This window comes from Schistocerca cancellata, chromosome 1 (genome assembly GCF_023864275.1).
Source record: "Schistocerca cancellata isolate TAMUIC-IGC-003103 chromosome 1, iqSchCanc2.1, whole genome shotgun sequence".
In the NCBI taxonomy this organism is placed as follows: Eukaryota; Metazoa; Arthropoda; class Insecta; order Orthoptera; family Acrididae; genus Schistocerca; species Schistocerca cancellata.
The window spans coordinates 256,584,408-256,611,225 of NC_064626.1; the positions used below are offsets into that span (position 1 = coordinate 256,584,408).

At 42.1% G+C, this 26,818-nt stretch overlaps 1 protein-coding gene across 2 annotated transcripts in view; it reads left to right on the top strand.

Annotated features, from left to right (window-relative positions):
* LOC126170733 (probable ATP-dependent RNA helicase DHX34) overlaps positions 1 to 26,818 on the top strand; it is a 220,975-nt gene that overhangs the window by 123,404 nt on the left and 70,753 nt on the right. For both annotated transcript variants that reach the window (XM_049920748.1, XM_049920749.1), the window contains exons 11-13: positions 569 to 757; positions 19,708 to 19,950; positions 25,416 to 25,532. In XM_049920748.1, the coding sequence (XP_049776705.1) occupies positions 569 to 757; positions 19,708 to 19,950; positions 25,416 to 25,532 (549 nt within the window). The remainder of the gene's footprint in view (positions 1 to 568; positions 758 to 19,707; positions 19,951 to 25,415; positions 25,533 to 26,818) is intronic.

Below are 26,818 nucleotides of genomic sequence, written 5' to 3' on the forward strand. Positions count from 1 at the left end.
GGAGCAACAGTGTCCCTAATTTGCTGGGAAGTGGCGGTGCGGTCCCCTACGGCACTGCGTAGGATCCTACGGTCTTGGCGTGCATCCGTGCGTCGCTGCGGTCCGGTCCCAGGTCGACAGGCACGTGCACCTTCCGCCGACCACTGGCGACAACATCGATGTACTGTGGAGACCTCACGCCCCACGTGTTGAGCAATTCGGCGGTACGTCCACCCGGCCTCCCGCATGCCCACTATACGCCCTCGCTCAAAGTCCGTCAACTGCACATACGGTTCACGTCCACGCTGTCGCGGCATGCTACCAGTGTTAAAGACTGCGATGGAGCTCCGTATGCCACGGCAAACTGGCTGACACTGACGGCGGCGGTGCACAAATGCTGCGCAGCTAGCGCCATTCGACGGCCAACACCGCGGTTCGTGGTGTGTCCGCTGTGCCGTGCGTGTGATCATTGCTTGTACAGCCCTCTCGCAGTGTCCGGAGCAAGTATGGTGGGTCTGACACACCGGTGTCAACGTGTTCTTTTTTCCATTTCCAGGAGTGTATTTAATATGTATCAAATCATTTTCAGACATCGAGAAAAGAACTGGAGTCAGATCATGGAGACCCTGTGACATTGCTGAATGCATTACGTGGATGGCTGGAGGTAAAAGCAGAGAGAGGGAGCAATTCTCGCACTTGGTGTCGTCGTAGAGGATTGGAAGAGCAGCGCTTTTATGAAATGGTAAAGTTGCGCAGGCAGTTTAAAGAGCTGCTTCAGGTGAGAACATTCCGCTATAATTCTCTTATATTAAAGTAACACCACTTTTTAGATATGTATGTTAATGTAAAAACAGTTTTCTCATTACAATTGTCAGCTTAAAGAGCTGCTTCAGGTGAGAACATTCTACTATAATTCTCTTAGACTACAATAAAATAATTCAATGTCCAAATGTTTGTACAAGGAGCTGTTATTCTTTAGCTATACAGTTCAGTTCAATAATAATTCAGTGATACAGTTCAGTAATACAGCGGTTATAAAAATGATTAGTATAATTTATAATTGTATAAATGGTGTTCTGCTCTTCTGTCTGTTCATTATTTCTTCATTCTTTCAGAAATTATTTTTATTTCCTCATTTGAGATCGCCCTTCCTGTAGTCATTTCATTGATATTTGCTTGTAGTCTGGTTTGTGTGTCTTGCAGTATTTTCATTTTGTCAGTTTATTTTTTAGGCTATCTAATGTAACTTGGAGTTTTATTATACTTTTTTAATTTCTGTAATCTATTTAATGTTGTGCTTACTGATCCACATTTTTTAATATTATTCTCTTACTAATTCCGTTTTCTGGTGTTCTCATCAACTATCTAAAGAATTACCTCCGTCTCTTGCTCATCGTGCTCATTACTGGCTCTATTTTGTTGTATACTGTTTCATTTGAAGCTATTCCACAATGTCCATTTGCTTGACATTGTTTGTTTATACATGTTCTAAGTATTATTCTTTCCATCAGTTTCTGCTGTATTTGATGTTTTGAAGACAGTTTCAGCCGCATATGTTATCTCTGGTTGTGCTGTTATAATGTTTTAATTTTCCAGTTGTCGATAGGTTTTTTTTTTTTTTTTTTTTTATGTGTTTCTGGTTATGTAATTTACTTTGTTCAGGTTTTTTATTCTTTTTTGCCTTGTCACTTTCCTATTTCCTTTATGATATGACATAAATATTTATATTTATGAACAGTTTCAATTTCCAGTTCTTCTATTGTAATTTTGTTTGCAAGTGATGGATCAGTTAACATAATCTTTGTTTTTTAAACTATATTCTGAGACCAATTTTCTGTGCTATTTCTTATATTGATTTAAATTGTTGTGGGTTTTGTGAACATTATTGGCAAGGAGAGCCCAATCATCAGTGCATCCCAAGCAGTTCAAACATATCATTTTTCACTCTTCCAATTCTTATGTTCTTTGGTTTATCCCTGTACCATACTCTCATTTATATTCCAGAGCTCAGTTGAATAGTAAAGGTGATAGGTAGCCACCATTTCTTAGCTTGTTTCTATGAGGAATCAGAAATTTGTCCTCTAAACTGGACTTTTGATTTGGTGCGGTTGGAGTAAATTATATTGGTTTAATTAGTCTTGGCTGAAGTCTTAGATTCCTTAGAATGTTTAAGAAGATCTACAGAGACAACCACATGCCTTCTTAAAGTCTACAAGTGTTACTGACAGATGGTTGTTGCATTTCCTGTAGTATGCCATAATTTTAAACTAATGATCTTCTCTGCATAGCTTCTCCATCATCTGAAATCTGCCTGGTATTCCCCTAACTCCTTATTCTAATTGTTCATTGATTCTTCCACTTATGATCTTAGATAAAATCTTGTGTGTGTTGTCTTATTGGTGAATGATTGCCATGGTCCAGTGTTCAGGGAATTGTTCAGTTATCCAAATTTTTGTTAGAGGTATGTGTAAGGAGGTCTTGACTGTGTCACTGGAATATCTTCCCATTTCAACAAAGCTGATTATCTTAATATACTTTATATTTTTCATCTTTTCAGTGTTTTTTCTATTTGCGAAGTTGGAGGGTCTAATTTGTTGTGTTTAATTTTTATTGAGATATGTACATTGATTTGTCAGACTTTTTGGTTCTTCTCCGTTCAGAAGTTTATTGAATGCTTTTGCCATGATTTCAGCATTTTGTTCATTACTGTGTGTCATTCTTCCATCTCCGTCTTTCAGTATAAGCGTAGGGGATTCATTTGGTTGTAATTGTTTCCCAAACATTTTGTAGTAGTTCCTGGGATAGGTTTTGTGGTAATAACCATCTATACCATATAGTGGAGATGCTGTGAGCTGAGTCACAGCATCTCCACAATATGGTGAGTAGCAACTTTCCTTTTCATAGTATTGTTAATCTTGTACAGAGTTTATTATGTCTTTATGAAACCTTCTCTCGATTCCCTTTAGTGTTTTGCATGAATTAGTTGCTTTCATTTTTGAGGTTGGTGGCATTTTCTTCTGTTTTGTGTGTTTGAAACTTTAACTGTGCTTGGTGTCTTTCTTCATGGAATTTGCCACATTCTGGTGTCCACGAAGTGTTTCTTCGTGGGTTTGAGGAAGATAAATTCTCAGCTTGTTTTTTGAGACTTGGCACCATTTCCTCTAGGTCATCCATCAATTTGTTGTTTTTTGTCATTTTTAATGAGCTGTGTTGATCATAGTTCCTGAGTGTGTTATTGGGTTTTCCATTTTTTTCCTTTATGGAGTGTATTGGAGTTTAATTTTAATTGTGTAGTGGTCTTGGCCTGTGTCTGCTCCTCTCAATACTTTAATATTGTAAATTTCCTTACAAAAATTTTTGTCTGTATGGATATGATCTAGCTGCCATTCTCCCTTTCTCCAGTGCAGATGTTTCCACGTTTTAAGGTTATTTGGTTTTATATTTTCTTTCTTTTCCCTACTGAGCATTGTAGCCTTACAATTTGTTCAAGACCAAAATTCAGCTACCTCAACCTTTGATTTTGCTAGATTTTTTGTTTTTGTTTTTTTGTTTGTAGGAGTGTGAGCACTTATTATTGTGTAAGTGTTATACATTGTTTTAAAAGTTAAGAATTCCAATTCTTGGCATTATTGCTTGAAAATCAATCATTGTATTTATTATTTTTATATTTACTATATATCATGTTGCAAATTGAGAACATTGCTTCATGACCCTCTGCCGTGGCATCCCTTTGTAAATTCTGTATCCTTATGATTCAAACAGGTCTTCTGTCATGTTTTTTATTTCTTGAAGCTTCACTATTAAAGTTTTTCATTGCTGAATCATCTGTGGAGTTCTTGACTTTTCCAGTGTTAAGTAGTGAGTTTCTGATGTGTGCTGCTGTGTAGGTTATTTCCTTATGTTGAATCTTCTTATTGTGTGTTAGTGTGCATCCGAGTGATTGCAAACACTCCAATTCATTGCTGTCTTCTAGTTGGCTACTCACTGAATCTGACACAGCCTTTACTTCCATTTTTGGGCAGGGTGGTGGTATTTTTTTCCTAAAAGACCATTCCATATCAGACTTTCAAAGATATTTAACCTTAGTTGAAGTAAGCTATGGTTTTTAACTGCAGATGGTGTATTTAGTCCACAAGAGCTATTTTATTCTTCTAAAGTCTGACAGCAAGCCGGTGAGAATGTGCCACATAGGAGTATCATTACTCCTGCTTCTATGACAGCATTAATAGGTATGTGGAAAAAACAAGCCTCTTTAAAAAGATTTTTCTCTTTAGCTGTCTTCCCTGTCTTGTGGCTGTACTCAGTGTTTCTACACCTCCCTTTGTTGATGCAACAATTACATAATTATTATTGTATCTCACCCCCTGCAGGTTCGGGGGTAAGAATAGGCCCGCGGTATTCCTGCCTGTCGTAAGAGGTGACTAAAAGGAGTCTCACATGTTTCGGCCTTATGTGATGGTCCCCTCTCGGGTTTGACCTCCATCTTTCTAAATTATTCTGAAGAGCGAGCCAATTGGGGAAGGGCGCCTTACATGGTGCACTGTATCTGTCGTGCAATTAGACCTTTAGCCGGCTTTCTCGTCGTTGCAATGGTGTCCCGCTCGTTTTCGATCTCTTGGGCGGGGATACGTCCCTGGGTGCGATTACCACACTGCACTCTGCAGTGTTTCTTTTAACTGTGACAACGACCTTGGACATTTTTGCACCTAAGATCCAGCACGGTAGCCAGTCCGTTGTGGTGGGGCCGCCATGTACCCTGTTGGTTGTAGCCCCCTGACAACACAGGGATCGCTCTACTGATGCCTGCGCCGTTAACTCCCCACGTATGCCAAGGAGTAGATGCCCATCTCCCTGGGGCATCAGGACTCCCGGCAATGGCCATCCTGCCAGGTGGCTATTGCTGTGGCTGGGTGGCGCCCATGGGGAGGGCCCTTGGTCGGAGTAGGTGGCATCAGGGCGGATGACCCGCAATGAAGCGTGGTACATCATCTCTCGCTGGTGGGCCTCCACCAGCAGTCTCTAAGCGATCGAGGTCTAACCTCAATGGAAAGAAATTTGATCTGAGATCATTTCCCTCCCTGGCCACTCCATGGGAGGAACGTATGGCAAAAGAAGGCAGTGGAGAATATTCACCCCGGTTCCTTGTGTGTACGCGAGTTGATGGGGAATCGTTTATGTCAACCAAGCCCCAGTTTTTTGTGGAGCATTTAGAGGACAAGTTCGGGGAGGTGGAGGGCTTGTCCAAAATGCGCTCTGGTTCAGTACTCATCAAAACAGCATCCTCTGCCCAGTCACAGAGGTTGCTCAATTGTGACAAGTTGGGGGATGTTTCCGTTAGCATCACGCCACATAAGAGTCTTAATATGGTCCAGGGTATTATATTCCACAGGGATCTTCTTCTGCAGTCCGACGATGAACTACGAGCCAACCTAGAACGACGAGGTGTTCACTTCGTCCGGCGCGTCCATCGGGGTCCGAGGGATAATCAGGTGGCCACCGGTGCCTTCATCTTGGCCTTCAAAGGTGATGTTTTACCCGAAAAGGTCAAGGTGATGGTTTACCGTTGTGATGTGAAACCATATATCCCTCCTCCGATGCGGTGTTTTAAATGCTGGAAGTTCAGGCACATGTCATCTCGCTGTACTTCCAGCATCACGTGTCGGGATTGTGGACGTCCTCCGCATCCCGATACTCCATGTGCCCCGCCTCCTATCTGTGTTAACTGCGGAGAACACCATTCCCCGTGCTCGCCGGACTGTACGATATTGCAGAAAGAAAGAAAGATAATGGAATATAAGACCGTGGACCGCCTGACCTACCCCGAGGCTAGACGGAAATATGAGAGGCTCCATCCTGTGGCAATGACGTCGACCTACACCGCTGCTGCAACGACGGTTCTCCCATCCTTACGAATCGGCTCTAAGAGCGGTCAGCATCCACCAGCCCCCTTGCTTGTGGGGGGCACTTCACAACCTGTTGCTCCTGCTCCATCTCCTTCAGGAGCAACACCCCCCAAACCATCAGGGACATCAGTTCCCCCTTCCCAGCCGGAGAAGAGTAAGACTTCTTCGGCTACTCTAGCAAGAAAGGAGTCCCTTGGGGACCTCCCTTCGCAAGTTCCGACCAGCGGCACAGCAGACACCCGCAAGTGGCTCAAACAACCACCAGTCCCTGGTCGTAGGGCCTCATGGTCGTCCTCCGTCCCTGAGACTGACACTGTGAAGCCCTCCAAGCCTGAACCACCAAAGGCACAACGAGAGAAACAGAAACAGAACCAGAAGAAAGTCCCCAAGAATACCAACATTGCAGTGGCACCCGTCCCACCGCTTCCTACAAGCTCTGCATCTGAGGACGAGGTGGAGATTCTGGCGTCTGCTGAGGACCTCGATCTCGCCGATCCTTCCGGCGCCATGGCAAGCACTGGCACAGGTGCTCAAGCGGAGGCAGAAGGTGACCCAGCGGCGTAATCTGCCTACCCAGTCCCGTCACGCCTTTCTCAGACATGGACAATACCATCCTTCAGTGGAACTGCAGCGGTTTCTTCCAACATCTAGCTGAGCTGTGCCAACTTATCAGCCTTCACCCTTTCTTCTGCATTGCACTTCAGGAAACATGGTTGCCAGCAATGCGAACCCACGCCCTCCGTGGCTATCGGGGTTATTATAAAAACCGGTTAGCTTATGAAAGGGTGTCTGGTGGCATCTGCATCTATGTCCTTAACTCTCTCCACAGCGAGTCTGTCCCTCTACATACAGCTTTAGAGGCTGTCGCTGTTCGGGTGTGGACGCCACAGGCTGTTACTGTCTGCAGTCTGTACCTTCCACCAGAGGGTGTTGTCGCGCAGCATGTCCTGGCTGCGCTGATAGCCCAATTGCCGCCACCTTTCTTGTTACTGGGCGACTTTAACGCCCATAACCCTCTGTGGGGTGGGTCAGTGGCAACAGGTCGAGGTGCCACTATTGAGTATTTATTGGCGCAGCTCGATCTCTCAATCTTAAATGACGGTGCCTCCACACACTTCAGTGTGGCACATGGCACATACTCCGCCATTGACCTATCGCTCTGTAGCCCTAGCCTCTTACCATCTGTCCAATGGAGTGTGCATGACGACCTGTGTGGTAGTGCCATTTTCCAATCTTTCTGTCACTGCCACGGCGCCACTCTTCTGGGCGCCCCAGCAGATGGGCTATGAATGAGGCTGACTGGGACTTGTTTTCCTCCACTGCCGCTATTGAGCCTTTCTCTAGTGCTGACATTGATGTGGTGGTTCAATTGGTCACCACCGGCATCATTACTGCTGCCGAATCTGCCATTCTCCATTCTTCTGGGTCACCTCGGCGGAGGGCTGTGCCTCGGTGGTCGCCTGAGATCGCTGAAGCGATTAAAGATCGCTGGCAGGCGCTCCAGTGTCACAAGCGACATCCCTCCATAGACCACCTTATCGCTTTTAAACGGCTGCGTGCGCGGGCCCGCCTCCTTATCCGCCAAGGCAAGAAGGAGTGCTGGGAGCAGTGTGTGTCCACCATTGGCCTCCATGTCACTCCATCGCAGGTCTGGGCAAAGATTTGACGCGTCTACGGCTATCGGTTTTATGGCGGTGGTGCCGCGACAAACACTTAGCTGTTGAAACGGCTTACAAAGTCACCGCCACACTTTTAATAGCGGGCCGACCGGTCCGCTGGAACAGTGAACAGAAAGATGAAAACCCAAACACTCTGATTAAATAACAGTCGGTACTTATCTTTATTAACGAAGATACAGAAACACAGTAGTGAACTCCGTGTCTACAGAAATCTGTCTAGATCGAGTCGGAGCGGCTAGGTCAGCGTCGGCTGATGACAAACATCAACTCTGCTGCGATGAACACACAACGGACTCGCAAGTACACAAATCGGTGGCGAGCATACCACTGAGCGGCGAACACAGAACTGTCCTAGCGCTCGCGACTCCAGCGCTTAAGAAGCCAGAAGCCAGCGGTGGCGCGCGCAGACTTGCGGCGATTTCCTGTATCGCTGGCGCTGCTTATGCGGACGGCGTCCGGACTTTGATGCTGCCAACCTTTTGGCAGTGAGCTCGGTTGGCATTACTGGCTAGGATATAACAATCGGACCCCTGCCAGCGTCCCTGCGCTCTGACTGAATGGAGCAGTTTGTACAGACTCCGACGTCATTGCAAGCCGCTTGGCAGAGCATTTTGCTATGAGTTCCGCTTCTGCGAATTACCCCCTGGCCTTCCGCTCCATTAAAGAGCGGATGGAACGTCGGAGCCTTTCGTTTCGCACCCACCATCCAGAATCGTACAATGTCCCATTCAGTGAGTGTGAATTCCGCAGTGCCCTTGCCGCTTGTCCTGATACCACTCCTGGACCAGATAGCATCCACTGCCAGATGCTGAAACACCTCTCAGTGGACTGCCAGCGACGGCTCCTCGACCTTTACAACCGTATTTGGGTCGAGGGTGAGTTTCCGTCGCAATGGTGGGCAAGTATCGTTATCCCCATTCTGAAACCAGGCAAGAACCCTTTGGAGGTGGACAGCTACCGCCCCATTAGCCTCACCAACGTTCTTTGCAAGCTTCTTGAACGGATGGTGAGCCGGCGCTTGAATTGGGTACTGGACTCTCGGGGCCTTCTGGCTCCGTCTCAGGGTGGGTTCCGTAAAGGCCGCTCCGCCGCCGACAATCTGGTGAGCCTGGAGTCGGCCATCCGTACTGCCTTTGCCCGCCGTCAGCACCTGGTCGCTGTCTTTTTCGACATGCGGAAGGCATACGATACGACATGGCGTCATCACATCCTTTCTACGCTTCATGAATGGGGTCTTCAGGGCCCTCTGCCGATCTTCATCAGAAAATTTCTGTCGTATCATACCTTCCGCATGCAAGTCGCAGCCTCATATAGTTCCACCCATGTCCAGGAGAACGGTGTGCCACAGGGTTCCGTTTTAAGTGTCTGCCTGTTTTTAATAGCCATTAACGGGCTCGCTGCGGCCGTGGGAAATTCTGTCTCTGCTTCCCTGTATGCTGACGACTTCTGCCTTTATTACAGCTCTACTGGCATTGCAGCTGTTGAATGTCAGCTACAGGGTGCTATCCGCAAGGCACAGTCTTGGGCTGTAGCTCATGGGTTCCAGTTTTCGGCAGCCAAGACCTGCGTTATGCATTTCTGCCGGCGACGCACTGTCCACCCGGAGCCGCGGCTTTATCTTGCCGGCGAACTTCTTTCAGTGGTGGAATCACACAGGTTTTTGGGGGTGGTTTTCGATGCCTGGTTGACTTGGCTGCCTTATATCCGGCAGCTTAAACAGGCATGTTGGCGGCATCTAAACGCTCTGAGATGCTTGAGCCACACCCGCTGGGGCGCCGACCAATCTACCCTGTTGCGGCTCTACCAGGCGTTAATCCAGTCCCGTCTGGATTATGGGAGCCTGGCCTATGGCTCAGCATCCCCCTCTGCGTTGAGGGTGCTGGACCCAATACTACACAGCAGGATCCGACTTGCCACTGGTGCCTTCCGCACCAGCCCTGTGGACAGCATCCTTGTTGAGGCAGGTGTGCCTCCACTGAGGTTACGACGCCAACAATTACTGGCTGCTTATGCTGCCCATGTTTTTAGCTTGCCCGGGCATCCAAATTACCGTGTCCTGTTCCCGCAGTCAGTCGTCCATCTGCCAGACCGTCGGCCCCGGTCCGGTTGTCCGATCGCCGTACGCGTCAAGGAGCTTCTCTGCGGGCTTGGGTTTCTCCCTGTTCCACCTCCTTTCCGGGCACCTCTGCGCACACCCCCGTGGTGTGTTCCTCGCCCTTGCCTTCGGCTAGACTTGGCACAGGTCTCAAAGGATTCGCTCCCTCCAGAGGCCTCCCGCCGCCGCTTTTATTCCATCCTGGCCACGTATCAGGGCTCTGGAATTGTTTACACCAACGGTTTGATGGTTTCTGGTCGTGTCGGGTATGCGCTAACTCTAGGGGACCATTCCGAACAACGGTCCTTGGCGGCTGGCTGCAGCGTTTACACTGCTGAGCTGGTCGCCATCTTTCGTGCCCTAGAGTATATCCGCTCCTGCTCAGGTGAGTCCTTCGTTATCTGTAGCGATTCCCTGAGCGGTTTACGAGCTCTCGACCAGTGTTTTCCTCGTTCTCGTCTGGTGATGGCTATCCATGAGTCCCTGCATAGTCTTGCGCGTTGCGGCCGCTCTGTGGTCTTTGTGTGGACGCCCGGGCATGTCGGTATCCCAGGCAATGAAAATGTTGACCGCCTGGCCAAACAGGCCACCAGTGAACCCACTCTAGACATTGGCCTTCCGGAGACTGATTTGAGGGCAGTCTTCCGCTGCAAAGTTATCTCGCTTTGGGACGCTGAATGGCGCGGTCTGGCCACCCCTAACAAACTCCGTGCCGTCAAGGAGACGATGACTGTGTGGAACTCCTCCTTGCGAGTCTCTTGCAAGGAGTCTGTCATCCTCTACCGACTGCGTATTGGGCACGCGCGGAAGACCCATGGCCACTTATTGCGCCGTGAGGTCCCTCCTCTCTGTCGCTGCGGCTTGGCATTGACAGTGGTCCAAATTTTGTTGGACTGTCCACTTTTATCTGTGCTCAGGCAGTCGTTTGTACTGCCTGACTCGCTCCCTGCCCTTTTAACCGATGACTCTGCTATGGCTGACTTAGTTTTACATTTTATTCGAGCAGGGGGTTTTTATTATTTAATCTGAGTGTTTCTGTTTTATTTTATTGTTTTGTGTTGATTCGGGCCTTTGGCCTACGGTTTTAAACTAAGTTTTTTTAATGTGTTTTCGGTAGTTGGCTTTTCCTTTTTTTATTCCTATGGTCGGCCAACTACCGTCACACTCCGTGTGATTTCATTTCGTTTTGTCTGGTCCTTGTCTATGTTTCTTTTGTTCTGTGTCGTCTGTCTCCTATTTTGTTGAACATTTTTTTTTATTCTCTGTGGGTATTTTTAGTATTTTGGAAAAATGGACCGATGACCTCTGCAGTTTGGTCCCTTTAATCCTTAAACCAACCAATTATTGTATCTCACCAAAGTAACTCCTTGGTTCGGACCAGTCACCAGGCAGTGAAGTGTTATCAACTCTGTTTGATCTGATGGTACTGGTGCCATTATATCCTGGATTCGTCAGTGCTTTCAATGTTGTTGTTGTGGTCTTCAGTCCAGAGACTGGTTTGATGCAGCTCTCCATGCTACTCTATACTGCGCAAGCTTCTTCATCTCCCAGTACCTACTGCAACCTACATCCTTCTGAATCTGCTTAATGGTCTCTCTCTACGATTTTTACCCTCCACGCTGCCCTCCAATACAAAATTTGTGATCCCTTGATGCCTCAGAACATGTCCTACCAACTGATCCCTTCTTCTAGTCAAGGTGTGCCACAAATTTCTCTTCTCCCCAATTCTATTCAATACCTCCTCATTAGTTATGTGGTCTACCCATCTAATCTTCAGCATTCTCCTGTAGCACCATATTTTGAATGCTTCTAATCTCTTCTTGTCTAAACTATTTATCGTCCATGTTTCAGTTCCATACATGGCTGCACTCCATACAAATTCTTTCAGAAACGACTTCCTGACACTTAAATTTATACTCGATGTTAACAAATTTCTCTTCTTCAGAAATGCTTTCCTTGCCATTGCCAGTATACATTTTATATCCTCTCTACTTTGACCATCATCAGTTATTTTACTCCCCAAATAGCAAAATTCATTTCCTGCTTTAAGTGTCTCAATTCCTAATCTAATTCCCTCAGTATCACCCAATTTAATTCAATTACATTCCATTATCCTCGTTTTGCTTTTGTTGATGTTCATCTTATATCCACCTTTCAAGACACTGTCTGTTCCGTTCAACTGCTCTTCCAGGTCCTTTGCTGTCTCTGACAGAATTACAATGTCATCGGCGAACCTCAAAGTTTTTATTTCTTCTCCATGGATTTTAATTCCTACCCTGGATTTTTCTTTTGTTTCTTTTACTGCTTGCTCAATATACAGAGTGAATAACATCAGGGATAGGCTACAAGCCTGTCTCTCTTCCCAACCACTGCTTCCCTTTCATGCCCCTCGACTCTTATAACTGCCATCTGGTTTCTGTACAAATTGTAAATAGCCTTTCACTCCCTGTATTTCACCCCTGCCACCTTCAGAATTTGAAAGAGAGTATTCCAGTCAACATTGTCTAAAGCTTTCTTTAAGTCTACAATTGCTAGAAATGTAGGTTTGCCTTTCCTTAATCGTTCTTCTAAGATAAGTCTTAGGATCAGTATTGCCTCATATGTTCCAACATTTCTATGGAATCCAACCTGATCTTCCCCGAGGTCGGCTTCTACCAGTTTTTCCATTCATCTGTAAAGAATTTGCGTTAGTATTTTGCAGCCATGACTTATTAAACTGATAGTTTGGTAATTTTCACATCTGTCAACACCTGCTTTCTTTGGAATTGGAATTATTATATTCTTCTTGAAGTCTGAGGGTATTTCACCTGTCTCATACATCTTGCTCACCAGATGGTAGAGTTCTGTCAGGGCTGGCTCTCCCAGGGGTATCAGTAGTTCTAATGGAATGTTGCCTACTTCCAGGGCCTTGTTTCGACTTAAAACTTTCAGTGCTCTGTCAAACTTTTCACACAGTATCATATCTCATATTTCATCTTCATCTTCATGCTCTCCCATTTCCATAATTAGTCTTCATGTACATTGCCCTCATATAGACACTCTATATGCTCCTTCCACCTTTCTGCTTTCCCTTCTTTGCTTAGAACTGGTTTTCCATCTGAGCTCTTGATACTCATACAAGTGGTTCTCTTTTCTCCAAGGGTCTCTTTAATTTTCCAGTAGGCAGTATCTATCTTACCCCTAGTGATAAATGTCTCTAAATCCTTACATTTGTCCTCGAGCCATCCCTGCTTAGCCATTTTGCACTTCCTGTTGATCTCATTTTTGAGACGTTTGTATTCCTTTTTCCTCCTTCATTTACTGCATTTTTGTATTTTCTCCTTTCATCAATTAACTTCAATATTTCTTCTTTTACCCAAGGATTTCTACTAGCCCTTGTCTTTTTACCTACTTGATCCTCTGCTGCCTTCACTATTTCATCTCTCAAAGCTAACCATTCTTCATTTGCTGTATTTCTTTCCCTCATTCTTGTCAATTATTTCCTAATGCTCTCTCTGAAACTCTGTACAACCCCGGTTCTGTCAGTTTATCCAGGTCCCATCTCTTTAAATTCCCACATTTTTGCAGTTTCTTCAGTTTTAATCTACAGTTCATAACCAATAGATTGTGGTCAGAGTCCACATTTCCCCTGGAAATGTCTTACAATTTAAAACCTGGTTCCTAAATCCCTCTCTTACCATTATATAATCTATCTGAAACCTTCCAGTGTCTCCAGACCTCTTCCATGTATACAACCTTCATTCATGATTCTTGAACCAAGTGTTTGCTATGATTAAGTTATGCTCTGTGCAAAATTCTGCCAGGCGGCTTCCTCTTTCATTCCTTACCCCCATTCCATATTCACCTACTACGTTTCCTTCTCTTCCTTTTCCTACTATCGAATTCCAGTCACCCATGACTATTAAATGTTCATCTCCCTTCACTATCTGAATAACTTTTTTTATCTCATCATACATTTCATCAGTCTCTCGTCATCTGTGGGGCTAGTTGGCATATAAACTTGTACTACGGTGGTGGGTGTGGGCTCCATGTCTACCTTGGCCACAATAATGCGTTCACTATGCTGTTTGTAGTAGCTTACCTGCACTCCTATTTTTTTTATTCATTATTAAACCTACTCCTGCATTACCCTTATTTGATTTTGTATTTATAACCCTGTATTCACCTGACCAGAAGTCTTGTTCCTCCTGCCACCGAACTTCACTAATTCCCACTATATCTAACTTTAACCTATCCATTTCCCTTTTTAAATTTTCTAACCCACCTGCCCGATTAACGGATCTGACATTCCATGCTCCGATCCATAGAATGCCAGCTTTCTTTCTCCTGATAACAATAGCCTCCTGAGTAGTCCCCGCCCGGAGATCCAAATGGGGGACTATTTTACCTCGGGAATATTTTACCCAAGAGGATGCCATCATCATTTAACCATACAATAAAGCTGCACGCCCCTGGGAAGAATTACAGCTGTAGTTTCCCCTTGCTTTCAGCTGTTTGCAGTACCAGCTCAGCAAGGCCATTTTGGTTAGTGTTACAAGGCTAGATCAGTCAACCATCCAGACTGTTGCCCCTGCAACTACTGAAAGGGCTGCTGCCCCTCTTCAGAAACCACATGTTTGTCTGGCCTCTCAACAGATATCCCTCCATTGTGGTTGCACCTACGGTACGGCTATCTGTATTACTTAGGCACGCAAGCCTCCCCACCAACAGCAAGGTCCATGGTTCACTATTTTATTTTATAATTCAACCAAAGGAGCTTTAGACACACTCGATCAGCTAACTGGTACATATACCGCAAACAAACAAAAAACAGTAGATGGTTCTTGGTAGTTTTCTACAATACTCTTAATGTTTCTGCTTACAATGCCTATGCCTTGTGGACGTTGATTGACCCTAACTGGAATGCAAGAAAATTGACTAGAAGGAGAATGTTTTTGGAGGAACTTGGAAAGTCACTTGTTGCAGAACACACTGCATCAAGAAAGCATTTTCCAAGAACAGAACTTTCTTTGAGAATGGGCAGGAGCATCCAAGACCCTGAAGGAGTGGCAGGTGTGGCCAATCAGTAACAACAAGAAACTCTACTAAACATGCACATTATAAGTTCTGTCCTTCAAGTAGTGACAATTAAAAAAAAAAAACATGTTGTGTGGAAAGTGTAATAAACATGTATGCAAAACACATGTTTTCTGCTTTTGTCCAAACTGCAGCGAGCCAGAGGGAAATAAAGTGATATGGGCAGACAGACAGATGGTTGTTGAGAATGATGTTTTTGGTGGAAATGTCTGCTGTTCCTAATATACTCTGCATGAGCATTAAAATAATAAATTTTCTTTTGTGAAGTTCTGTGTACTATTATTATTATTTCGTGCCTTTCTCAGATGTTATGTCTGGTTAAAAATGGAAAGTGACGTGGACCTTTATCAAGTGTGACTTCCTTTTAACTGTACGGTGTATGTTACATTGCATTTAGGAACTTTCGGATAATTGAACATGTATCAATAATTACAGATTTCTGTAGTTGTATATATACATTTGGATGTAGCTGTATTGTGTTGATGTACTGGTGGATATTGTGTGGTATGACTCCTGTAGTTGATAGAATAATTTGTATAATGTCAACTTTATCCTGATGCCACATGTCCTTGACTTCCTCAGCCAGTTGGATGTATTTTTCAATTTTTTCTCCTGTTTTCTTTCGTATATTTGTTGTATTGGGTATGGATATTTCGATTAGTTGTGTTAATTTCTTCTTTTTATTGGTGAGTATGATGTCAGGTTTGTTATGTGGTGTTGTTTTATCTGTTATAATGGTTCTGTTCCAGTATAATTTGTATTCATCATTCTCCAGTACATTTTGTGATGCATACTTGTATGTGGGAATGTGTTGTTTTATTAGTTTGTGTTGTATGGCAAGTTGTTGATGTATTATTTTTGCTACATTGTCATGTCTTCTAGTGTATTCTGTATTTGCTAGTATTGTACATCCGCTTGTGATGTGACCTACTGTTTCTATTTGTTGTTTGCAAAGTCTGCATTTATCTGTTGTGGTATTGGGATCTTGAATAATATACTTGCTGTAATATATGGTGTTTATTGTTTGATCCTGTATTGCAATCATGAATCCTTCCATCTCACTGTATATATTGCCTTTTCTTAGCCATGTGTTGGATGCGTCTTGATCGATGTGTGGCTGTGTTGGATGATACGGGTGCTTGCCATGTAGTGTTTTCTGTGATACGGGTGCTTACAATGTAGTGTTTTCTTTTTCCAATTAACTTTCTTTGTATCTTTTGATGTTATGTGATCTAAAGGGTTGTAGGAGTGGTTATGAAATTGCAATGGTGTAGCCGATGTATTTATATGAGTGATTGCTTTGTGTATTTTGCTAGTTTCTGCTCGTTCAATAAAGAATTTTCTTAAATTATCTAACTGTCCATATTGTAGATTTTTTTATGTCGATAAATTCCCTTCCTCCTTCCTTTCTGCTTAATTTGAATCTTTTTGTTGCTGAATATATGTGATGTGTTCTATATTTGTGGCATTGTGATCGTGTAAGTGTATTGAGTGCTTCTAGGTCTGTGTTACTCCATTTCACTACTCCAAATGAGTAGGTCAATATTGGTATAACATAGGTATTTATAGCTTTTGTCTTGTTTCTTGCTGTCAATTCTGTTTTTAGTATTTTTGTTAGTCTTTGTCTATATTTTTCTTTTAGTTCTTCTTTAATATTTGTATTATCTGTTACTATTTTTTGTCTGTATCCTAGATATTTATAGGCATCTGTTTTTTCCATCCCTTCTATGCGGTCGCTGTGGTTATCCAATATGTAATCTTCTTGTTTAGTGTGTTTTCCCTTGACTATGCTATTTTTCTTACATTTGTCTGTTCCAAAAGCCATATTTATATCATTGCTGAATACTTCTGTTATCTTTAGCAATTGGTTGAATTGTTGATTTGTTGCTGCCAGTAGTTTTAGATCATCCATGTATAGCAAATGTGTGATTTTGTGTTGGTATGTTCCAGTAATGTTATATCCATAATTTGTATTTATTAGCATGTTGAATAGTGGGTTCAGAGCAAGGCAGAACCAGAAAGGACTTAATGAGTCTCCTTGGTATATTCCACGCTTAATCTGTATTGGCTGTGATGTGATATTATTTGAATTTGTTTGGATATTAAGTGTGGTTTTCCAATTTTTCATTACTATGTTTAGGAACTGTATCAGTTTAAGATCTACTTTGTACATTTCCAGTATTTGTAGTAACGATGAGTGGAGTACACTACCAAAAGCTTTTTGGTAATCAATGTATGCGTAGTGTAGCGACCTTTGTTTAGTTTTAGCTTGATATGTCACCTCTGCATCTATTATCAGTTGCTCTTTACATCCTCGTGCTCCTTTGCAACAGCCTTTTTGTTCTTCATTTATAATTTTGTTCTGTGTTGTATGTGTCATTAATTTCTGTGTAATGACTGAAGTTAATATTTTGTATATTGTTGGTAGGCATGTTATTGGGTGATATTTTGCTGGGTTTGCTGTGTCTGCTTGATCTTTAGGTTTCAGATAAGTTATTACATGTGTAAGTGTATCAGGGAATGTGTATGGGTCTGCAATGTAACTGTTAAATAATTTGGTTAGATGTGCATGTGTTGAGGTGAACTTCTTTAGCCAGAAATTTGCTATTTTATCTTTTCCAGGGGCTTTCCAATTGTGCGTAGAATTAATTGTTTGGGTGACTTCATGTTGCAAAATTATCACTTCGGGCATTTGTGGTATCATCTTGTATGTGTCTGTTTCTGCTTGTATCCTCCGTGCATGCCTGTTATGTTGTACCGGGTTTGACCATATGTTGCTCCAGAAGTCTTCCATGTTTGTTATGTTTGGTGGATTGTCTATTTTAATGAGTGTGTTATCTATTGTCTGATAAAATTTCTTTTGGTTTGTGTTGAATGTTTGGTTTTGTTTCCTTCTATTTTCACTTTTTTTGTATCTTCTAAGTCGTTTGGCCAATGCCTGTAATTTCTGCTTCTTTTCATCTAATTGCTCTATTGCTTCTTGTTGTGAGATTTTACCTAACCTTTTTCGTTTTTTGTCTGATGTTTCATTTCTTATAAATTGTGTTAGCTGTCCGATGTCTTTTCTCAGTTTTTCTATTCTGTTCTGTAGCCTGTGTTGCCATACTGGTTTTGTGGGTTTCTTCTGTGTGTTGGTTTGTTCTGATCTATGCCTAGTGTGTATATTTAGTGTAGTGAGTGCTCCTATATATACCAGTAGTTGTAACTCTTCCATAGTTGTATTTTCATTTATTTTGTTGTGTATGATTGTGTTGATAGTTGTTATTGTTGTTTCAACTTGTGGGTTATTTGGTGGTCTATGCAAGAATGGTCTAATGTCTGTATTTGTGTCTTTGTATTCTATATATGTTAGCTGAAATTTTTCTTCTATATCTAACATGTGTGTCACTTCATGTTCTATTTGTGCTTGTTCTGGTGGCCATCTTAAGATTTCGTTTTCCTCTGATTGTTTAATTGATGTATGGTGTTCTTTGTTTGTTTGCTCTGGGATGTTTGAGTCCATTACTGTATTTTCTTCTTCTTCTGATTGCACATTATTTTGTTCCAGTATTTGTTGTACTTGTTGTTTGATGTTTTCAAATTCTGACTGGGGTATCCTGTTATTTTTGATTATTACACGGATCCGATCAGCTAGTCGTTGTTCTGTTAAAAATTTTAATTCTGGGTATCTGATAATAAATTTTGTGTATACTTGTGATCTGTATCTAGTTGTGTTGGTTCCTAAGTTTGTTGCTTGGTAATAACAGAACATGAGGTGTCGGTTAACTTCATCTGACCATCTCATCCTCTGTATTTGTTTTCCTTCTAGAGTGGTTGCAAGAAACATATCCTGCAAGACACCTCTATTTGGATTTAAATCATTTTCCGTGTGGCTAGTAGTCTCGTTACCATTGTGGACGGGCATAGGGTTCAAGCGTCATCCCCGACCATGACAGCGCTTGTCCGAGGCTTCATTAGTTCTGTCCTGAACCAACTAATCACACTAAAAGGGGGGTTAGCCCTATTAGCGGTTTGTTCTTTTCGTCGCCTTTTACGACTGGCAGAACATACCAGAGGCCTATTCTTTTCCCAGGCCTCCACGGGGTTTATTATTATTATTATTAAATCACTATGATCACTGTAATATAAAAACAGAGTCAGTGGCTTGTAACTGTCCAAAAAATACATGTGAGTAGAAGTTTTTTACAGCATTTTATTGTGTTGGGTCATATTGACCTGAACAGTACATTTGTAAAGTAAAAGTTAACAGAGCAGCAGGATTAAATCATTTCAATAAACTTACTTTCTTTCATTTGGAGATATGTTGCATAAGTGATTCCTATAAATTCAAAGTCTCCCTCTTAACTAGGGTGTTTAACTGATAAAAATTATGTTTATCAAAATTTACCACATGAACAACATAATGTACTGAGAGTGTTCATTGTATACACCTGCAGTATTATTTGCCGTGTGGCATTGAAAATTATGAAAAAGTGCTGTCTTGCTTGCAATACACATTCACCTTGTGACTGTTAGCAACTGACAAGGTCTGAAAATCTGAGATGTTCAGAGTTTCAGAATAAAAAAAAGTAATCTACAAGTCAGAGATAAGAGTAGGGAAGACTGAAACCAGTAATATAGCAGAAATAAAGATGAAAAGCTACAAAAATAAGCAACAAATAATATAGAAGAAGAAGCCAATGTAAGAAAAAGAAGAGGATCAAAATTGCAAAGTAAAGAGAGACAGAAAGGAAAAATAAGTATATAAATATGAAAGAGTAGAAAGCTGAAGCAGATTCCTATGCCACAGTTCAACAGAGTATCCATTGATACATCATTTTCTATATTTCTGAACAGCAGTGCTATCTTAATTAGATACTTTTTGTTTCTGAAAAATATTAAAAAAGAAAAGATGTTCTTATGCTTAGCTATCAATTTACAGATTTGTAATACATAGTAGAAGAAAAGTTTTATGCATATTTGATTGTGTACACAGGAATGTGGCCTTCTTCAAGAAGCTGACATGCCATCATTGAGCAGTGCAGAACGCAGTTTACATCATGGTGAGCGTCGCTTGCTGAAAGAGATGCAGCGTAACTACAAAGAGAAAAGCATTCACAAACCCCGCAAATTAAAACTTGATGTGTGGAGGCTGGGAAATGAAGAAGATGTGAAGGAAGATGATGTTGACATAAGGGATATTGATTTTAGGTTGAGCAATGACAGCTCAAGGCTACAGGTAACTAAATGGTTCATTATTTCATTGTAATTCTTCACATCTCCTTGTTATATTTCCCATTTTCTCCTGTCTGCCACCCAACTACAATCACCCCTCTTCCTCAACAAAGAAAAGTTAGATCTATCTTTGGTCCTAGAGGTGTATGTCAATACAGCAAGAAGTTCCAGTCAACATTCAGGTCATGATGTAACTATAAAGGCTCTCAGTAACAAAAAGCAGTGACATAATGTCACTTTATACTTACAGTGTGCTGTAATCTATTGCTAACTACTTCCTGCAACTTAACAATAAGAATCTAAGTATTAGGCTTGTTACCCAAGTAATTTGAAATGGTTCCTTTTCTTGCTAGCAGATGCCAAAATTCAAAACTGATTTCACATCACTAACTTGAACCTCACAATCCCCGTAGTTTTGTCTTTGGTAATTCTTGCTTTCAGCTCTTGGTTTCATGTTTCTCCCTTTGTGTTATTCAACTTCATTTCATCATTATGCATCATCCATGACTCTTCTTCTCAAAATCACTCCTTTTTCCGTGCTTTTTTTAGTGATCTGTTGCCATTATCCCCTTTGCAGTACATTTTTCTATCTTTTTTCCTTTTGACTATCTATCTTTCTTTTTAATGCTATTTATCATATAGTGGAGCTGCAGAGTTGCAGATAGGCACAACAAAAAGACTGTCAGAAAATGAGGTTTCGGCCAACAAGGCCTTTGTTGATAAAACATATACAAACACACACACATAAACGCAACTCACACACACATGACCGCAATCTCTGGCTGCTGAGGCCACACTGCGAGCAGCAGTGCATGATGGGAGATGCAACCAAGCAGTCGGAGTAAGGAGGGGGCTGGGGCAGGGAGGGGAAGGATCGCAGGGTAGGGGTGGGGGACGGTGAAGTGCTGCTTGTGGGAGCTAACAGGTACGAGGTGGAGAAAGGTTAGGGCAGCTAGGTGGAGTAGGGAGGTTGGACAGAGGGTGGGGGAGGGTTAGTGGAAAGGGAAGGAGGTAAAAACACTGTGGGTGCATTGGTGGAATAGAGGACTGTGGTGCTGGAATGGGAAGATGAAATGGGCAAGAGGGTTAGGACAAAGACTAAGGAAGGTTGAGGTCAGGAGGCTTCGGGAACATACAATATATTGGAGAGAGAGTTCCCAAATACACAATTCAGAAAAGGAGGTGGTGGGAGGGATCCAGATAGCACAGACTGTGAAGCAGTTTGTTGAAATGAAGAACGTTGTCTTGGGTGGCTTGCTCAGTGATGTGGTGGTCCAGCTATTTCTTGGCCACTATTTGTGGGTGGCCATTTACTGGACAGACAGCTTGTTGGTTGTCATCCCATGTAGAATGAAACACAGTGGTTGCATTTTCACTTGTAGATACCACGACTGGTTTCACAGGTAGCCCTGCCTTTAATGGGATATCCCTCAGCCTCTGTCTAACCTACTGTCTGCACCTAGCTTCCCTATCCGCTCTCCACCTCATCCCTGTATGCTCCCACAAGCAGCACTTTATCATTCCGCACCCTACCCTGTTATCCCTCGTCATCCCTGACCCAGCCCCCTCCTCACCCCTACCACATGGTTGCATCTAACATCATGCAATGCTGGTTGCAGTGTGGCCTCAGCAGCCAGAGGCTGTGGTCATTTGTGGGTGAGTTGTGTTTGTGTTTGTGTGTGTGTGTGTGTGTGTGTGTGTGTGTGAGAGAGAGAGAGAGAGAGTGTGTTTGTGTGTGTGTGTCTGCGCACGCACGCGCTCACATCCAAATGTCTATACACACACACACACACACACACACACACAAATCTGTAATTGGGTGCATGGTACTTTCATAATTGTATGTAACTGTGTTTTCTTACTGTTTGTGGCAGTTGTGAAATGCCTCTGGTTTAGCCTCTTTATTCAAATACACTATCACTGCTTTAGAAAACACTGTTCATGTCATGAAAGTTAATTAATTCTGTTATCATACTCATAATCATCTTTTGCAATTCCTGATAACTTTGTTCAAATTTCTGATTACTCTCAAAAGTGGATTTCTCAATTGCATCTACTTTTCCATGTTTCTTTTCATCTTCTGGATGATCATTTTTCAGAACTTGAGCAGATTATATGATGGAGTCTACTCTAGACATTTTTTATGTATTTCTCACAAAATATGTTATAAAGTGTCCTCTTACTTGCTGTGGGGTGCTGCTTATGCAGCAGAGTTGAAACCTCCACTGTCAAATTCGTTATAGGATTTCCCAGCTCTTTTAAGTTTCCAAAACATCATGTTATGTTGTGTTGTGTCCTGCCTACTCGTCGAATATGGCATGCCTAGGAAACCTGCATTCTTGGATCACTAGACAACAATTCAAAAAAATCACATTAATAAATTTTTAATACAGTAAGATAAGTGACAATATTTAACTTTGAGAATTTACAGTGATGTGTCGCAAGCAATAGGCGACAGACAAAATAAGAAATCACGTCAGCATTGAGATTGCCTAATACAAGTGAAATTATACAGTTCCTAAGTCGCTGCTGTAGAGTTCGTAGAATGGCTAGTCTTCAACTGGTCTACGGCCAGGCGGCGCGGCACTTATGTCCTCTTCACCTAGAGGCCACTGCTGTCTCATTGTTGTCCTAGAGAGGGGTCAGTCAGCTTACTATTGACTGACGTCTTCTTCACAGCTCTCTCTGCTCTACCATATTCTCCTGGCGTGCTGGCGCCTGACATTATGCTGGACCATGTTGAATTCCAGATTCATTGCTTAATCCAACTTTAATTACCATGTCCACAACTGTTTCACTCTCTTCAGAAAAAAATTTTTGCTTTAGTTTTCATCTTATGGAAATGACAAACAAATACTGTATGTAGTCTCTAATGGTTTTTAAATCTATTGCAATATAAATTTTAAGTTTATGTCCCAAATTCACAGCCCACTGTCCCAGAAAACACATATATTTAATGTTGTTTTGACTCTACTCACGTCAGTGCCCTATGGTACACTGAGAACGCACTGTATTCTGTTGTGAAGATCACTGGCCATTATCCAGAGATTACGAAACTAATGCTGTGGAGCAACTGTCACTGTAACTGCGAGCATCTATGTTTGGGTGTCTGTGTGGTTGTGTATGTGAATGTGTGCCCTCTTACTATCAAAACAGCAAGGATTCAAAAGCTGGTGTTAACTGTTTCTGTTACATGTTTCCATTTGGCAGACACCAACCTCTATAGGTAAATAGCTGCCTTTCCCTTATTTTATGTATTAAAGTTTTACAGACATTTACAGATTGTAGTAATGTACACCACAGAGAAGTGGATACTAATATGAAAGACTTATTCTGCCACAGCATTAAAGTAACTGATAGTCGTCCACCAAAAGAGAAGAAGTCAATTTTGTATACTGGAAAAGTTATAACTTATGTTTTTCCTGGAATGCAAAATGGTCCTTGTTAGTAATAGCTTTGTCAAGGAGAATCAATTCCAGATGAATACTTTATAAACCTTGAGTGTTGGCTGGGCGAAATCTCATCATAAAAGAGGCCTGGATTGTTCGTCGTAAAAGAGGTGTGAATTGTAAGACAGAAAAAAATATTTCATCTACTCATAAAGGTGCTTTGTCAGTGGTAAAATCTAAGTTATTTGAAGTAGGCTATGATTCTTTGGAATATCTATCCAATTCACCATATTTTGTGCTCTCTGACTATCACGTATTCCCACATCTAAGTAAGTTTTGGCTGGAAAATTGTTTGAATCCAATGAGTAGATTATATCCCTCCTGTGTACTCACTTTGCAGGTCCTTCATTACCACATCCTAGACATAGCCATAGGGTTTTCTAATTGGAAAATTACTGTAGTATTCATATTTGCCCTGAAGTCATGTAAGGCAAGAAAATTTATTTTAGTTAAACACTTTAGAGAGAAAAGATAAGAAATAGTAGCTTTTGGTTTACATTTTAAAATTATTTTTTCTTATTTTCTGCATTCACATTTGAGTAGGCTGTTTGCCCATAAAAAGCTGTATTTAGCGAAGTATGTGCACTAGCAGAATAGAAATGCAGAAAACACAGGTCTGAAAACAATTTATTGGACTCACCAAAATGAAACAATAATACAATCTCCAAAAGAACAGCAGACTCGAACCCAACTGCAGATCGACGCAAATGTAAAATAACAAATAATAATAGAAAAGACCCGACTCTTCATGGGGAGCATTCACAATAAACAATTCTACAATGTCAAGAAATTCAGCAACTATATTAAGTCCATCTGCAACAGATCGACCTGCTAGAAGAGGCATCTGGCTGTGGCTGCCAGGATGGCAGCTCTGTATACTTCCAAGTGGTGCATCAAACTGCCTTTTGCCAGCAGCGTGCTACCCTATAAAACCCGTTGGCAGATATATCTGCCAGAACTATTTGTGATCACATACCTGGCTTATCATAGTAGTCCCTGGCCTAGCTGCGACCTCTGGGGAAACTGTTCTGCAGGCTCCACAAATGGGTAGCGGTCCCTGGAGGCCATTGATTGGTGGAGACCTGGTGTTGTGTTGTGCCCACCGGTAAATATGTGAATTGACAACACAGACAACGTAGGTTTTCCTGGTGAATATATGCCCTGTGATGCAAGCATCCTGTGTTGGTTGGTTGTGAAGCAGAATGTCCATGCAGTAGGCACAATGTGTGTGAAGTGGGCGGCCACAGCATTTAGAGACATATCAGAGTATATGTTTATATTGCTAATGTAGCCATCTGTCCATAAGTGGTAACATATTCTTGTTGAATCTATAGAAATTTCTGTTTCTTTTCTTCATAGGCCCACAGCAATCATTTAAAAAATCGTAGACTTCATTCTCAAGCAGAGGTCAGTTACATTTGCACTCATTTGGAGAACATGTAACACACACATTCGTGTCCCAGCGAGATATCCGTATTGTTTTTTATTCCTTCAGACTTTGTTATTTAAATTGAATTGACATAATCTCATTTTATGCTTTAAAAGGCAGTCCCAGTTGCTTCACATTGCTTGGAAACTTCTTACACATGTATTGAGGAGAATTAAAGCACTCTGGTAAATTTTATTTTATTTGTACTGCTCAATGCCTTTCTGTTTCTTCTGTCAGTCCTTACTTCATAAGGTGCAAAAAGTGAGGTATTATTCCTGATAATTCTCATCCTTATTCCTGCACACTGTACATTGTACTTTCAGTTTTTTTTTCCGTTAAATATCCACTGCACTCACTAAACAGCTATTAGACATTAAATCCAATGTTGAAACAACACACTCATTACTTTGCTTTTAAATTCAATATTGAAACAACACACTCATTACTTTGCTTTCCTTTCTTTTTGATGTATGGACTGTGAGTGATAAACTGCTTATACAGTTTACCTCGATTTAGATTTGTCCAAAAATGTGCATAGTGTATACCTATACACATATACAGTTACCATTTTTTCTTTTTTCTCTCCAACAGGAACTCTTATCTGGTGCAACAGCCTGTAGTTACAAGGATCTCACCATGCTCAAAATTATATTGTGTGGTGGCTTCTACCCACAGTTGGCCATCCCAGATGAATTTAACAGTTGTAAGGTATTTATGAAGATAGATTTTCAATTCTAGTTAGTTGGTTCACTGATTTTTAACTAAACAGTCTTTCTTATTTTTATGCACCCCGCTTTGTCAACAACAAAAATTTTACCAAGCACAAATTATTTACAAATAAATTACAGAAAGTAATAGTTCCTGGTTCTTCCGGAAATATACTATGAAGACTTCTGGAGGTGGATACTTCTTGGCCAGTACAGTATTTTGAAAGCCTGAATAACTTACTCATTTAGTTCAGGAGAACACTGTTTATAGCTTCAAGTGGTAATCACCTGAATATGAACCATGATGTAAGCGTAGGCTTCCGCGGCCGTTGTCATCTTCAATAAAATTCTTCAGGGTATCAGACCGCATCGTCATAATTTAAAATGCGCCAACGTTTCGGCCAGCATTGCAGTTAGCCTTCATCAGGGCCTTACGTTAAACTGCTAAATGAAACACACTTGGCTCCTTAAATAGCTGCACGAGAAAACCGTGTCGTTACTTGATTGGCTGTAAAAGGGGGGAGGAGGAGGGGTGAAAGGTATGCTTTATTGGTGTTTCCTTTATTATCTGTCATTGGCTGAAATAGCTGTTTTCTATTGGTCTTTATATTAATCCACACCATTGGAGGAGACGGACGAATAGCGAACAGGTGATAGCTGTGACGTCACACTGTTTACATGCTGTCCAGAAACCGGCTGCGGCGTGCCACTGCTTTGCGCGCTCGCGACCACTACTGCGGCTCTCCGCGTGTCTGCATGGGCCGCCACGGCTCTGCCGCCGCTCCGTAGCCCTGCTATAGCAGGCAGCCAAGACCTCGGAAGCTTGTACCCGTCCTCTCTATTCATGAGAATTTTATATAAAGTACTGTGCTCTTTTTTACACTGATGTGTATGCAGTGTTTGTTCAACCTCATAAAATCGAGTCATACATTCAGTGAAAATCAGGAATATGTAAGTCAGTTTTTGAAAATGTAATATAATTGAATCGATAAAAAATCTACTCGCCAATCACAGACAGGAGGAAACACATATAAAATTTATGAAAATGTGCAAGCTTTCGGAGCCAGTTGTTCTGGGTGGCTTCTCTGTAACTTTTCTCATTTTTGAAACATCACCAGTCTTTTTCCTTTATCCCTCTTCCTTTTCATACCGCCCTTCTGCCAGGAAAAGGAACCACTGGATTTGAAAGGCTGCATATTTCTGTAACTTTTATATGTGTTTTCTTATTCTTCTGTGGCCACTTGGGGAATATCTAATTTGCTACCCACATTTTGACAGAAAACAACT